The sequence below is a fragment of the Gekko japonicus genome, unplaced genomic scaffold, assembly GCF_001447785.1.
Source record: "Gekko japonicus isolate JY-2015 unplaced genomic scaffold, Gekko_japonicus_V1.1 scaffold421, whole genome shotgun sequence".
In the NCBI taxonomy this organism is placed as follows: domain Eukaryota; kingdom Metazoa; phylum Chordata; class Lepidosauria; order Squamata; family Gekkonidae; genus Gekko; species Gekko japonicus.
In genome coordinates, this window is record NW_015164195.1 from 72,893 (window position 1) to 88,256 (window position 15,364).

Below are 15,364 nucleotides of genomic sequence, written 5' to 3' on the forward strand. Positions count from 1 at the left end.
TAATCTGAACGATTTTGTCACTTTAACAGAGCCGGAGGTTTTTATTCTGCTTAAGCAGAGACTTATTGATATAGAACTGCAAGAGCTCAGAGCTCTTGCTTCCGGTAGGTGCTCCTCAGTTAGATGGGCCTATCCACTCTCTGGTGCTCCACCACAATATTTTTTTCTCCCTGATATCACCACAATTGTGCAGAGCTTACATGCTAGCACGGTTCAATGTTCTCCCCTCTGCCATTCTTGAAGGGAGATATAAGAAAATCCCTTATGCAATTAGATATTGCTGATGCAATAAGAGAGAAATAGAAGCAGTTGAGCATGTACTTTTACGTTGTAATTTGCTAAACGACATTCGAGTGAAATTTCTGGAAGTCCCCCTTAGCAAGGTAGCATGCCAACCAGACGGAAGCAAGCTACACTACCTCCTTACTTCTCAAGATTCGGAGATTATTGAATTGACTGCCAAGTTCTTTTATGGTCTTATAAAACGGAAAAATGTCCCTGATCATTCTAATTGAGTTCAATGAGTTTGTATAATTTAATTCAAGGTTTTGCGGTTGGGCAAAATTTTATCTTGCTATAATTTAGCTTATATAAATAGACATACCTTTGTAATGCTTTTAGAAGTTATTTATTTTCCACAAATTTTATAGGATTTTTTTACCCAAATGGCAACTGTTTAATATTTTATGGCAATAAAAGGTATTTGTTTGTTTGTTGGTTACTACAGATTTTCGATAAGACTATCTTGAGGACTTTTCAGATCCATATGTATTTCTTTACACAGTGCTACAGCCTCAGTGTTGTGGTTTTTGTACCACCACTTGGAGATTGGCAAGCCTGTGCACACTGCCTTGGTATGGACCTCCTTCTGCAAGACCAGAAACCTTGGCCGATTTTGATTGTCTCATTAGGGAAAACCCCTTTTTAAGGGCCTACTTGTCCCTTGATAGAAACCAACCTAGGGTCCCCCCACAGACATCCCACACAGGCCTCTCAGCTCTTTGTCTGGACGTCAACAGCAGGCCGCAGGTCCCAAGAGAAGGTCTGCCACCATGCGGCACATAACCAGCCTTTACAGAGCGGTGAAAAACGACAAGGAAGAATGATGAGGGACCCTTCATTTTTGGACAAGAGGTCTCGAGGGAGGGGTTTTATAGGTTGAGGGAAGAACTTGCTAATTGGCTCTGACAGGGAAAGGCCGTCATCCGATCCACCCGACGGAGTGGGACTTGCCCGCCTCTCTCAGAAAGCAGCTCATGCCCACCGGGACCTATAATAGCCGGAATTCCACAGGGTCAGGACAGAGGTATTTTAAACACAGACGTTGAAACGATGGGGTTGATGGACAGAACAAGACCCAGCTCTTCCAGCTGTCCAAGGAACAGCGGGAGAGAGAATGGAATCGCCGTCATTCGGAAAGGAAATGATCCCGTCCCCTGTCATGACTCCTTTCTTTGCCTGCCGGCGGAGGGAAAAAGAAAAACAGGCCCCAAGATAGCTCAGCAGGCACAAAAAGAGAGGGGAAGGGAAGGAATTATGGCACACGATAGCTCAGCTTTTTTAAGAAAAGAGGAAACATGAGTTACGTTTAAAAGAAACGGAGGTATGGATGGGATCGCATGACTCTCTCTCTCTCTCTCTCTCTCTCTCTCTCTCTCTCTCTCTCTCTCTCTCTCTCTCTCGCACATCTCTCTCTCTCTCTCTCTCTCTCTCTCTCTCGCACATTATGAAGATTGTCCACAGCTTTGCAGGGCTTGGATGTGTAAAGGAGTGCAATGGTTACCCTATTCTCTTATTTGCCGGGAAACATTCGACGTACACCCTGACCTGGATGGCCCAGATCTCGGAAGCTAAGCAGTGTCGGCCCTGGTTAGTATTTGGATGGGAGACCAGCAAGCCCAGGGTCACAACTCAAGGACAGGCAATGACCGATCACCTCTGGACATCTCTTGCCTTGAAAACCCTATGAGGTTTTCATCATTTGGCTGTGACTCGATGGCAGTCTTCACCAGATACCATTTGGCATACACACTGAGGGAATCCCTGGGCTTGTTCTCTGGTGACTTTCTGGGGAAAATATCTGAACGGGGTGAGGAGAGTCTTGTGCACCGCTCCCCCTCCTGGTGAAAAGAAAATAACGAGCAAGCTGAAATACACCACAGCCCTGACCTGGATAGCCCAGGCTAGCCCGATCTCATCAGATCTCAGAAACTAAGCAGGGTCAGCCCTGGTTTGGACTTGGATGGGAGACCGCCAAGGAAGTCCAGGGTTGCTACGCAGAGGCAGGCAATGGCAAAGCACCTCTGAACAGGTCACCGTACCTCAGCTGTGATTTGACGGCACTGTCCGCCAGAGGTCATTTCGGGGGGGATCGCGGGGGATTGCAGTTCCCCCGGGTGAGGTACGGGGGGCGGGGCACATGACAAAGCCCCGCCCCCTGCTTCCGGCCGCCCCGCTTCCGGCCCTCATTCAGCCAGGAGGAGGCAGGAGAAGAGGGAGGGTAAGTTGCTTCCTCCCTGCCTCTCCCCACCCCTGCCTGCCTGGGGCCAGGGAGGGCCTTCACGGGGCTTCCTTGCACTCCAGCCGGCCTTGCAGGTCCACCGCCGGGCCCCTCATGGGGCTCGGCAGTGGAGCTGCAAGGCCGGCGGCGGCGGCCGGGATCGTTGGGGGCGGGGTGTGTGGCCTTATGACACACTTCCGGTGATGTCAGGGGGTGTGGCATATGCTAATGAGTTATGCTAATGAGTTCCCCTAGCTCTTTTTCTACGAAACGACCCCTGCTGTCCGCCATCACCAGGATACACCAGACTGATTGGAAGCACAGTGCCTCCCTAACCATCCAGTCTGTCCCTATGATCGCTGCTCTTTTTCCCAGTTGGGTGACTGGGGAAACACTGCGGTCCAATAAATTACTTTCTCCTCACACAGGGGGAGAGGAACGGTGGTTTGTTCAAGACTCACCTCGGACTGAGATTTCTTCCTAGACAGTAACGGTGAACAAACCCTCTCCAAAAGCATATGTAGGGTATATGTAAATCTCCACCATCGTGAAATATTGCTGGTCTCAGCAAAAAAATAATTATTATTATGGTTTCCCTCCAAATTTCTCAAAGGAGGAACCTTCAAATATTGCGCCAGGCAAAATCTGGTAATAACCTTGGGATATGTATAAATCCCCTCCTTCATATTTGCTTAACTTGAAATTCTTCAGACCTGAGGAAGCCCCCTCCCCCCCTTTGCCAAATCATTTTAAGTTTCTGTGAAAATTATGATTTCCTGCCCTGGTTGAAGGGCTGAGGGTACTTCCGGCATATGCCAAACTCCAGCTAAACATTGGAGAACATTGAGATCCGTCAGAGCCATAGGAATCAGACTGCAAACGTTAAATCATAAACTTTGGCCTTGTAGTTTTGCACAGAACCTCTTCAGAATGACAAATGTATTGCATGACTGCTTTCCTTCAAAGTTTGTGCACTTCTTCAAAATAAAATAAAAAAATCACCCACTGAACTGTTTAGGTGAGTCCTCCTTCCCCCATCTACTCGTCTGAGGTATGTTTAACATTCTTTTTTCAAAGTGCAGGATAAAGCAATGTGGAAAGAGAGTAGGGGGGAAGTCCATGGAAAATGACATGAGCCCTTCCCCATCACAGAAAAAAAGATCACAGTAAGAAATCAATTAAAACGAGTAACAGAACTTTTTTTGTTAAAAAACCCCCCAGACTCGGCATAGGATGAACCCTTTCCCCTCTTGTAACAGTCGTTTCGGACGTGTCACTGTTTTGGAACAGCCGTTCACCATTTTAAGTCAGCAGAGGACAATCCATGTTCAGCGACTGGAAAGCAGAAATGATGAGACTGAAAATTAAGGCAAAGCCCCACATGTCTCTCTGTTTGCTTCAGCTCCTTTGGCGTTCTTCCTCACAGAGCAGTGGAAGAATTCTGCTTCATCTTTTAACTACCCACCCCAAAACCAATTCAACACAGCTTGTGCCCCCAAACAAAAGCCAACCTTTCCCAAGGATCTCCTCACGGAATTTGCCTCAGAGATCTCCCCGACTCTGTGGAATCGCAGACAAGCATGAGCTCCTGAGGGGGGGAAAGACATTCCTTCTCTGGAGTCCAAGCCATTACTATCCAAAGCGAAACTTGAGTCTGTACTTGACCGGAGGAGAGTTCTTCCGAGGCACCGGCATCGGGACCTTTGGCTTCGCTGGAACAACTGGTGGCTTTTTCTTTTCGGGGACGGTGACGGTAAAAGAAAGTTCCGGTGGTTCAACTTGTCTAAACCTTGGGAGGAAATGTGTAGAAAGGTGTTGGGGCTTTACTCGGGGGCTACATCCACGTTTTGCTTTGCCTCTTTTGTTCAAAGCCACGTACCATTCTCTTCCCGTTTTGTCAGTCCGGTGAACCGCTGAGGCATAGGTGTTATAGCTGTTTTCTTGGAACCTCTCCCTGAACTTGCAGTCGTTGGTAAATTTGGCCTAAAGCAACAAATGAGGGAAGTTACCAAAATAGTTTTTTTTCATTGTACTATGTCAGTAGTTCCCAACATTTCAGTATGGTGACCCACAAGTCCAAATTGACTTGGTATAGTGACCCATCCAAGGTTTTATTGGTGCCCTAGACAAACTATGACTGGGGCACTCATCGAGGTCAGCACTCCATTTTCTACAGTGTCTAACCAGATGTTTTTGAGAAAACAACAACCAGTGCACAAAGGGTGCAGCTGCCCCCCACCAGGACTTCTGGGGGGGGGCAGCAGGGCCATTTGGCCCGGGCCTCACATTCTTGGGGGGGGGGCGGGCTGAAAGTTACACCTTTGACATCAAATCACATGTTAAATAGAAACGGAAACATTTGTTACAAAGTCTTACAATATTCTTTTTCTTATTGTATCAAATGTAAACAGTTAAAATATAACACTACTGATTTTGTATCATTGTTTTAGCACTTCTTCATTTTTTAATTTACCGGGGGCCCCCCCCTGAAAAATGGAAGTGGCCCGGGGCCTCTCTTGACCTCTGTGAGAGCCTGGCCTCCACTACGAACCCCAAGCAAAGCGGCATTCCAGCATACCAGCCTTTGCATATGGAGGTTACATCCCAGCCTTCCACCACCCTCTCCTGCTCCAATACTCCCTCTAATCCCTCCTCAGAGTTTAAGATACTAACTTTAGTAACCATAATGACACGTTCTGTTTGATATGCAGTGAGAGGGAAATACTAACTAATAGCTGCGGTCACACGGAACAGTAGCCACGCTAGAGAGACGGAGGATAGGCGGATTTTCCGGGCGCGATCTCACCGCCACACCTGGGAAGCGTAGAGCTCCTGTGGCTCAACCGAGGCTTCCCTCCGAAGATGCGCGGCAAAAAACTAGTACCTCGGAGGTACTAGTTTCCGGAAACCGCGGGGCAAGGGCGGGCATCTGATCACGTTTCCGGTGGCATCCGGCGCCCGCCCATGTCCCCTCGCAAACAGGTCATTTCCCCCCCCAAGGCTCCACGGATGTGCACAAGCACCCAACGGAGCATGCGCACACTTCAGTTTTAAAAAGTAAAAAAAAAAAAAACCCGTTTGCCGCGCCGTCCCGCTTCTTTGCCTGTGGTGTGATCGGCACCTCCCCCCTAGCCACAGGACCTCGACGGGACCTCAACCGGGCGTCTGATCTCGCAGTCGCGCGTTAGTTTGCCCCGGGGCAAACAGCCATGCTTTCCCCCCGCATTTTCCAGCCCGTGTGACCGGGGCCAATGTATGGCATGGAAGATACCGTTTCCAGGGTCACATCTTGGTTTCCAAAATGCAAAAGAGAGCAATGGGATGGGCATGGGGGGCCATTGGGGTGGGCTGGCCCACAACCCACTGTTGGGACCTGACTCACAGGATGGGGAAGACTGTACTAGGTGACAAGGTCTGGGCTGCAGTCACACACACTAAATAATCCACTTCCGATCCACTTTCAATGCACTTTCCAACTGGATTTTGCCAGTTCACACGGTAAAATCCTGTTGGGAAGTGCATTGAAAGTGCACTGAAGGTGCATTGAAAGTGGGTTATTTAGTGTGTGTGAACACAGCCATTGATAACTTGGGCTGTGCTTCAGTCAGCGGAAGCATCCCATGCTCTACCTACTACAGGGTTCGCAGGGATAAAAGCTGGAACACAGTGGATTGGGAAGATGGCTTTCCATTTTGATTGGAAGAATATGGTGAGAAACAACGGGCCTTCCATAGGAGCTGTCTCCATACTTCTGGCTGTATAGAGGAGGCTACCATGTAGATATGACCATCTTGCCTTTCTAGTGTAATTGTGACCTGATGGATCATCATACTATGTACTTTGTTGGATTAGACCTACTGTCTCTTCCAATAGTCATATGTATGTATGCAGGTGCCATCAAATCTCAACATGGCGGCCCCAGCAAGGGGCTTTCAAGCCAAGTGAGAAGCAGAGGTGGTCTGCCACTGCCTTTCTCTGCAGAATCTTCCTTGGTGGTCTCCCTTCCAAGAGCTGACCCTGCTTAGCTTCTGGGATCTGACCAGATCACACTATAATATACCATTCCACATCACTAGTGCTCATACAAAACCATTTATATATAAAGCCAGTGAGTGGCATTCTGTGGACCTGCTACCTGCGATCCTTTTAACCGGAAAATGCCAGGAATTGAACATGGGTCTTCTCTGTGGAAGGTTATATGTTCTATCACTGGCCAGCACAGGTCAATGGGGTCCACTTTGGGTTTGGGGTAGGCTTGGCTCTGGTAAAGGGCAAAGACAGCTCCACCTCTTACCAAAGAAAGTAGAACCTGCCTTTTAGCCGACTCATTACTGAGTCCTTGCTTACAACAGAATCGAGGATGAGCTGGATTTCCAATCTGGAAGGGACATAATTGGGGTTAGGGGAGAGAATCTGGTGGTGAGAAGTACTGTCAAGTCACAACTGATTTATGATGACCCCTAGTGAGGTTTTCAAGGTAAGAGACGTTCTGAGGTAGTCTGCCACTCCTTGGCTCAGTATAGGGACCCGGACTTCCCTGATGGTCTCCCATCCAAATACTCACCAGGGCCGACCCTGCTTAGCTTCTGAGATGTAACAAGGTTGGGCTAGCCTGGGCCATGCAGTCAGGACAAGAGAAGCTACCCAGTTTCAGCTAGGGTTGTCAACTAATACTAACTAGGGTCATGGAAAGAACTCAACAGGCAACTCTGTGGAAGACTGAACATTTAATCAGGGAAAGGGTGCCAACGCAATACTCCCTCTAAGCTGTGGTGTCTTGTGAGCAAAAATTCTACTTTGTCAGCTACTGGCATTAAAGTTGTGAGTGAGAGATTTGGCTCCTGCATAAATTAGTCTGCTCTGGAGGCATCCTTCCTGAGCTAAGACAAAAATGTGTGAGCCAGAGGCTAAAAAACTGTGAGCTAGCTCACACTAACTCAGCTTAGAGGGAACACTGGTGCCAAGGCAGGAGAATTAAACACCTCACCCCACTTTCCCAACCCATCTCCAAGGCCCTTCCCTACAATCGCCTGGATATAAAACAAGATCTAGCTTTGATCTCCTTTCTGATATAAAACAAAACAAAGGCAGGCAGAGAGATCTTCTGCTGCACGTCTAGTTCAGCCCTCCAGTTTTAAACTCTTCAGAAGGTCCTTTTCTCATCTAAACTTCCTGATGTGTTCCCTGGTTTTTTTCCCCATGAGTCAGCAGAAACAAGAGTTTCTCGCATGACCAGCAGAATGCAAGAGAAGGAACAGTCACTTAACCAGCCGTAAAGGGCACTGAAAGTACACCGCTCACCATATTGATGCTTCAGATCAGCAGTAAAGCAGATTTTTAGCTTTTGTCAAAGCACGACAGAATGTGGCGTGTATTTTCCTAATGGAAGAACCGACTACTGTGACAAGTGCTCATTTGTCAAGCCGGTGTGGCTCAAACTATCAATCTGAATGAAACATAATATGCACATGAAATACTGAAGCACTAAATACGAAAGCTATAGTGGCATGTCAGTCTTCAAGCAGCGGCTGGACGAACACTTGTCAGGGACGCTTTCCGCTGATTCTGCTTTGAACAGGGGGTTGGACTAAATGGCCTATATGGCCACGTCCAACTGCGGTATTGGAGAAGTGGATACGATCACACATATTCTGCTTAGTTGTGGGCAGTGTTTCCTCTAAGCTGAGTTAGTGCGAGCTAGCTCACAGTTTCTTAGCCTCCAGCACACAGACTTTTGCCTTCGCTCAGGAAGGGATGTCTCCAGAGCAAACCAATGTATGCAGTAGCCAAATCGCTCGCTCACAACTTTAATGCCAGTCGCTCACGAAGTAGCATTTTTGCTCACAAGACTCCACAGCTTAGAGGGAGCTTTGGTTGTGGGTATTACAATCAAATACGAGCTGGATTTATTCGGCCTATACAGGAAAGATTTTCAGGTTTCTCAAATACTGCACTAAGCAATAGGCTTCTATCAGATTCTAACCCAGAGATCATGTTGCCGTGTGCAAAATTTTTAGCTGCAGCCTACAGAATTCATAAACAGTATGTAAAGGTCTGATATAGATTGCATGATATTTCATTCTAATTATTTGTAAATGCTTCAGTTTTGTTCTGTCTCTACATTAGTATCTAAAATTCATATTATTGTCGTTATATTGATATCCGGTTTTTGATCTATCGGGACTGTTTTGTGCTGGTTATGAACTGTAATAAAGTGATGATGATGAACTGCGATTCTGTGTTCCAAACATTTTTTCCAGTGTTTAGGGTTTTTCCCTCTGTGCTTTGGGTGTTCTCAGGACCTCCTTGCAAGGCTCTGTGCGTGTGCATTTATGGGACATCAAGTGGCTTCCAACTTATGCCAACCCTATGAATTGGTGGTGGAAAGTGCCATCCAGTTGCAGCCCACTTATGGAGACCCCCACAGGGTTTTCAAGGCAAGAGATGTTCAGAGGTGGTTTGCCACTGCCTGCCTCTGTGTAAGGACCCTGGACAGCTTGGTGGTCTAGGGGGTGTGTTTAGGTGAGCTTGGTGGCGGGTTTTCTGAATGAATATACACCGGCCTGCGAGCCGGTCAGTTGTCTTTGTTCTTAACTAAATAAAGGTATGCTTAGTTGAAATCACTCTCCGCCTGCATACTTTTCAGACACCAAGTGGCTTCCAACTTATGCCAACCCTATGAATTGGTGGTGGAAAATGCCATCCAGTTGCAGCCCACTTATGGAGTCCCCCACAGGGTTTTCAAGGCAAGAGATGTTCAGAGGTGGTTTGCCACTGCCTGCCTCTGCGTAAGGACCCTGGACATCTTGGTGGTCTCCCATCCAACCAGGACCAACCCTGCTTAGCTTCTGAAATCTGATGAGATTGGGCTAGCCTGGGCCATTCATGTCAGAGCGGCCTACAATCTCCTTCCCTTCCTCTCCCCATAACAGACACCCTGTGAGGTAGGTGGGGTTGAGGGAGCTCTGAGAGAACTGCTCTTGAGAGGACAGCTCTGAGAGAGCTGTGACTGGCCCAAGGTCACCGAGACGGCTGCATGTGGAGGAGTGGGGAATCAAACCCAATTCTCCAGATTAGACTCTGCTGCTCTTAACCACTGCACCCAACTGGTCAGTCCATCTCATGGACTATATGCAGAGGCAATACCCCAATTTGGGGGATAAGCCACATGCAAAGGCTGTTGCCTTGATGCTTTCTTTGTGACATTCCCCAAGGCATTGGCCAGCTATGGCTGGAAAGAGGATGTGGGAACAGATGGACCTTTGATCTGAAATAGCAGGCCCCATGGAGGTGAGTTGGGTTGTGGGAGACCATGGGTCCTGGTGGAACCAAAGAGTCCTGTGCCTCGTCTTATCTCTCATCATTTTATCTGCCTCTCAAGAAGATACATGAGTCCCACCTAGGGTTGCCAGCCTCCAGGTGGGGCCTGGAGATCCCCCATAATTACAACTGCTCTCCAGACTACAGAGGTCAGTTGCCCTGGAGAAGGTAGCAGCTTTTGGAGGGAAGAGGGGGAGGAGGAGGAGATTGGATTTATACCCCGCCCTTCACTACCCAAGGGAGTCTCAGAGCGGCTTACAAACTCCTTTCCCTTCCCCTCCCCACAACAGACACCCTGTGAGGTAAAAGAAGAAGAAGAAGAAGAAGAAGAAGAAGAAGAAGAAGAAGAAGAGATTGGATTTATACCCCACTCTTCACTACCCAAAGGTGTCTCAGAGTGGCTTACAAACTCCTTTCCCTCCCCCTCCCCACAACAGACACCCTGTGAGGTAGGTAGGGCTGAGAGAGCTCTGACAGAAACGGCTCTTTTTCAAGAACAACACTTATCAGAACTACGGCTTGCCCAAGGTCACCCAGCCAGGTGCAAGTGGGGGAGTGGGGAATCAAACCCAGTTTTCCCAGATTAGAGTCCGTGCACTTAACCACTACACCAAACTGGCTCCTCTGAGGTCCGTCCCCTCCCCAAACCATGTCCTTCCCCAGATCTCCAGGAATTTCTCGACCTGGAGCTGAAAACCCTAATCCCAACTTCCCACAAGATGCCAGAAGTGTGGAAAGATAATGTGAGACATACTTGCGTTTGATCTCCATCAATTGTGAAGCCACCCTCAGTGAAATACGTTGTAAGCAGTGTTCCCTCTAACCTGAGTTAGTGTGAGCTAGCTCACAGTTTTTAGCCTCCAGCTCACACTTTTTTGTTTTGGCTCAGGAAGGATGGCTCCAGAGCAAACTAATTTATGTGGTAGCCAAATTGCTTACTCACAACTTTAATGCCAGTAGCTCACAAAATAGAATTTTTGCTCGCAAGACTCCACAGCTTAGAGGGCACATTGGCTGTAAGCACCTCCAAGTCTGACATCAAACAGATGTCATTTATTTAATACAAGATTCCCATCTTTTCTGCTCCATGTCATTGGAGTATAAGCCAAACAGTGGGTCAGATCCTCGGGGAAGATTTCTACCTGTGCAACAATCCTGGCTTAAATGCTAAAAACTCCTTGCAATCGGCTTGTGCCACGTCTGCATCCCCATGATCTTTTCTGCAGTCATAAGACACAGCACAAGATATCCCTTCTTCCAGTTTTGAAAGCAAATTAAATAAAACCACACAGACTTTCCGGAGTACATCCCTTCCTCCACAGAGATAGATCAAGATGGGGAGCCACGTTAGTCTGTCTGTAGCAGTAGAAAAGAGTCCAGGAGCACCTTAAAGGCTAACAAAATTTGTGACAGGGGAGGAGCTTTTGTGAGTCACTTCTCTGAAGAAGTGAGCAATGACTCATGAAAGCTCATACCCCGCCACAAATTTTGGTAGCCTTTAAGGTGCCACTGGATCCTTCCTCCATTGGCGCTTTGTTAGTTTGTTCAAAGTTATATTAAAACACGATCTACTGCAGTCGTCCTGGTGTTATCTAGGGTTATCTAGGGTTGCCAGGTCTGGGTTGGAAAAGACCTGGAGACTTTGGGAGTGGATCCGGGAGAGGGCGGGGTTTGGGGAGGGGAGGGGCCTCAGCGTGGTACAATGACATAGAATCCACCCTTCAAAGCAGCCATTTTCTCCAGGGGAGCTGACCTCTGTCCGCTGGAGATCAGTTGTAAAAGCAGGAGATCTCCAGGCCCCACCTGGAGGCTGGCAACCCTAGTGCTATCAGCTATGCAGGCAGAATGGTCAAAAGGGTATTGCCCCTTTCCACTCACTCATCGAACCAAGTGTGTGTTCATCATTAGGTCTGCCAACCTTCAGGTGGAAACTGGAGGTCTCCCAAAATTACAGCTAATCCCCGTGCTACAGATATCAGTTCCCCTGGAAAGAGAAAACGGCTGCTTTGGACAGTGGACTCGAGAAAAAAAAGCTGCTTTGGACAGTGGACTCTTATGGCATCGTAACCCCCCTGCCTCAAACCCTACCCTCTCCAAGCTCCACCCCTAAAGTCACCTGGAATTCCCCAACCTGCAGTTGGCAGAACCCAGTGCTCACATCTGCAAGGCTTCTTCTTAGAAAAGCCAAGGAAGCCAAGTCCGATAATTCAAACCAAATTGTCCTCCCACCCCCAGCCTATAGTTTTCCACAACAACCTGGCTTTCATCGCTTTTTGCCTGACAGGAAGAAGAAACAATGGTTTTAATTAAGCACTTTCCCAAATTTCCATCTCTGATTGTTTATCGTGGCGGGTCCGTGCGCGGCGGAAGAAGAGCTCCGGCCGCCTGCCCCTCCTCTCTCACCCTCCAGGCAAAAGACTGAGCTAAACAGCTCCTAAACAATACAAGAGAGTGCGGGAAAGATGATAGCACTGCAAAGAGTTCCATCGCCATAAATCTGCGCAGACAATTCCCCGTGATTGCCTCCCAGAGGGCTTGCGTATCTGTATATATATTTGGCATAGAGAGATGTGTGTCCCATCTATCAATACGGCCTCTTCAGCTTGGAGAGATGTCAAGGGTCTCCTCATTAAGAGCGAGGGCTGGAGAACAACGCAGGTGTTAACCAGCTGAATCTCTGGCCCACCCCGTCGCAGTTTATGAGAAAAGCTTGACCTCTTAAGACCTCGGACAAAATGGCCTCCTAGTATCTCTTCCCTCTCCCAGCACTCCAGGGAGCTATGGAGCTTATATGTGTGGCACCACCGGAAGTTCCCCCAGGGTCCCCATTATGACCCTTTTAACTTAAGGAACCTTCATTGGGAACAGTTGGCTGTACAATCTTAGAAGAATATATAGTAGACCAGAGAGAACGGCTACTGGACATGTGATTACACTGGAGGCTTAATTTGTATTTTTGTATTTCTCTTCCTTGCCCAGTGGCTATACTTTGGAACAATTGATCTCTGGTCTTTATTGCATATTTTGGATATGTATGATTGCCTATATTTTTATATATCAGCCTATATGTTCTATATGTATTAGACCTCTGAGGAAGGCCTGTAAAGGCCGAAACACGTTAGGTCTACTTCATTAGCCCTTGTATGTTTGTATATACCGTATATATTTGTTTGTGAGGTATGAATGGGCCCTTCTTTGTTATTTTAATTTGTGTGTAATAAATATATGTATATTTTTGTATGATTTTTAGAGTTGGCCCTCTTCTATCCTTGACTAACCTTTTTAGGTTCTGGCTTATATGTGTGGCACCACCGGAAGTTCCCCCAGGGTCCCCATTATGACCCGCAATCTTCAGACAAGACAACATAGGGGGGAAAAAGAATAAATAAAGGAGGGACCATCATTCAGTGGGCAGAGCATCTATTTTGCACGCAGAGGAAGAAGTGTAGAGCATTTATTTTGCATGCAGCAGAACAGGATACCCTGCTTTTCTCTGTCCTGAGGAGTCTCAAAGTGGCTTACAATCGCCTTCCCTTCTTCTCCCCACAACAGGCACCTCATGAGGCAGGTGCGGATGAGAGAGTTCTGAGAGGAAAGTGACTGACCTAAGGTCACCCAGCAGGCCTCATGTGTCTCAAAGCAGCTTACAATCGCCTTCCCTTCCCCTCCCCACAACAGGCACCTCATGAGGCCGGTGGGGCTGAGAGTTCTGAGAGAACTGGGACTGGCCCAAGGTCACCCAGCAGGCTTCCTGTGGAGGAAGAGTGGGGCGTCAAACTCGGTTCTCCAGAGTAGAGTCCGCTGCTCTTAACCACGACACCATGCAGAAAATTCCAGGTTTGATCCTGGGCATCTCCAGGTTTTTTTATGTTTTTTAAAAAAGGATCAGGTGGTAGGCGATGTGAATGCCAGTGTGGCGTAGCGGTCAGAGTCCTGGACAAGGATCTGGCGGACCCAGGTTCAAAGCTGCACTCTGCCATGGAAGCTTGCTGAGTGACCTTGGGCTAGTCACATTCTCAACAAAGGTGTGAGTATAAAACAGAGGAGAGGAGACCGATGCAATCCACTTTGTGTCTGCTGTTCCAGGAAAGCCACATGTTATCACAACTCAGTCACTTTGCCCTTGTGAACCAAAAGCTTGTCTGCACTATACATTCTTCTCCAGGTGCATTTCTCAAGGTTTTATGAGACCTGGAAGCATGTCTGACCCGCAGCTGCTGCACAACACGCCAGTCCAAGTATGTACCCGTTTCCCAAATACGACATTCCAAAACCACTGCAAACTTGGTCAGATTATACTCCTTCACAGTGGCACAAAATATGTTGCTGGGACTTGTGTGTCGCCGGCAGGGGTCATTTCGTAGAAAAAGAGGTGCAGGAGCTCATTAGCATAACTCATTAGCATAATTTATCTGCATATGCCACACCCCCTGACATCACCGGACGTGTGTCAGAAGGCAATACCCACCGCTCAGGCTCCACTGGACTCTTTTGGATTGCTAGCTATTGGGGGAGGGGGGAACGTGCAGATCTGCTATCACAGAGGAGGGAGAGCTTGTACCTGAATAAACTTTGGCCTTAAAAGTGCCACCGGACTATTTTGGATTGATATTGGGTGGGGGGCCTCTGCAACTTACCTGGCTGCTTCTTGCTCCTTGTGGCCGGGGGCTGCTGGGAGCAGGGGCGGGGCTTGTTGCATGTCCCCGCCCCCTGGGCTCTTTACTCTTTACGGCCGGAGCTCCGCTCCTGTGCGCTCCTGCAGGAAATGACCCCTGGTCGCTGGTCAGAGTTGCTGACTGTGTGTGATCTCTGCCTGGCCATGTTTTACTCCTGGCTTTTCTCCCTACTTCAGTTCTTTATGAGTGCCAATGCATCGTTCCACTGCACAGAAATACTGAGAAAGGTGGGGTATAAATGAAGTAAAATAAATAAAAAGACCTCTTCCCGAGACCCTCGATAGGTGCTGCCACAGTGGACAATACTGACCTTGACAGACCAATGGACATAGATCCAGGTGGGGCAGCCGTGTTGGTCTGAAGCAGCAGAAGAAAGTTAGAGTCCAGTGGGGCACCTTGAAGACCAACAGAGTTTTATTCAAGGCATGAGCTTTCGTGTGCACACACACTTCTTCAGATACATTGAAATGGAAATAGAAATAACAGTCATACATAAAGAGGGTGGACAGTAAATTGGCATACCGAATAAACGATAAACTAAGCTTGTTATCCTTTTAATCTGTTAAGAACATCTTCATTATTCTGTATGCTAATTTACTGTATATGTATGTATATGTATGACCAGAGGTCATTTCGGGCAGGGATCGCAGTTCCCCCGGGTGAGGTACGGGAGGGCGGGGCACATGATGAAGCCCCGCCCCCTGCTTCTGGCCGCCCTGCTTCCGGCCCCTATTCAGCCAGGAGGAGGCAGGAGAAGAAGGAGGGTAAGTTGCTTCCTCCCTGCCTCTCCCCACCCCTGCCTGCCTGGGGCCAGGGTGGGCCTTCGCGGGGCTTCCTTGCACTCCCGCCGGCCTTGCAGGTCCACCGC

General features: G+C 48.2%; 1 protein-coding gene across 1 annotated transcript in view; it reads right to left on the reverse strand.

The window, feature by feature from the left end:
- Positions 1-3,915: 3,915 nt before the first annotated feature.
- FGF5 (fibroblast growth factor 5) overlaps positions 3,916-15,364 on the reverse strand; it is a 48,063-nt gene continuing 36,614 nt past the window's right edge. Inside the window, exon 3 of the mRNA XM_015408313.1 lies at positions 3,916-4,483. Coding sequence (XP_015263799.1) covers positions 4,133-4,483 — 351 coding nt within the window. The 3' untranslated portion in view covers positions 3,916-4,132. The remainder of the gene's footprint in view (positions 4,484-15,364) is intronic.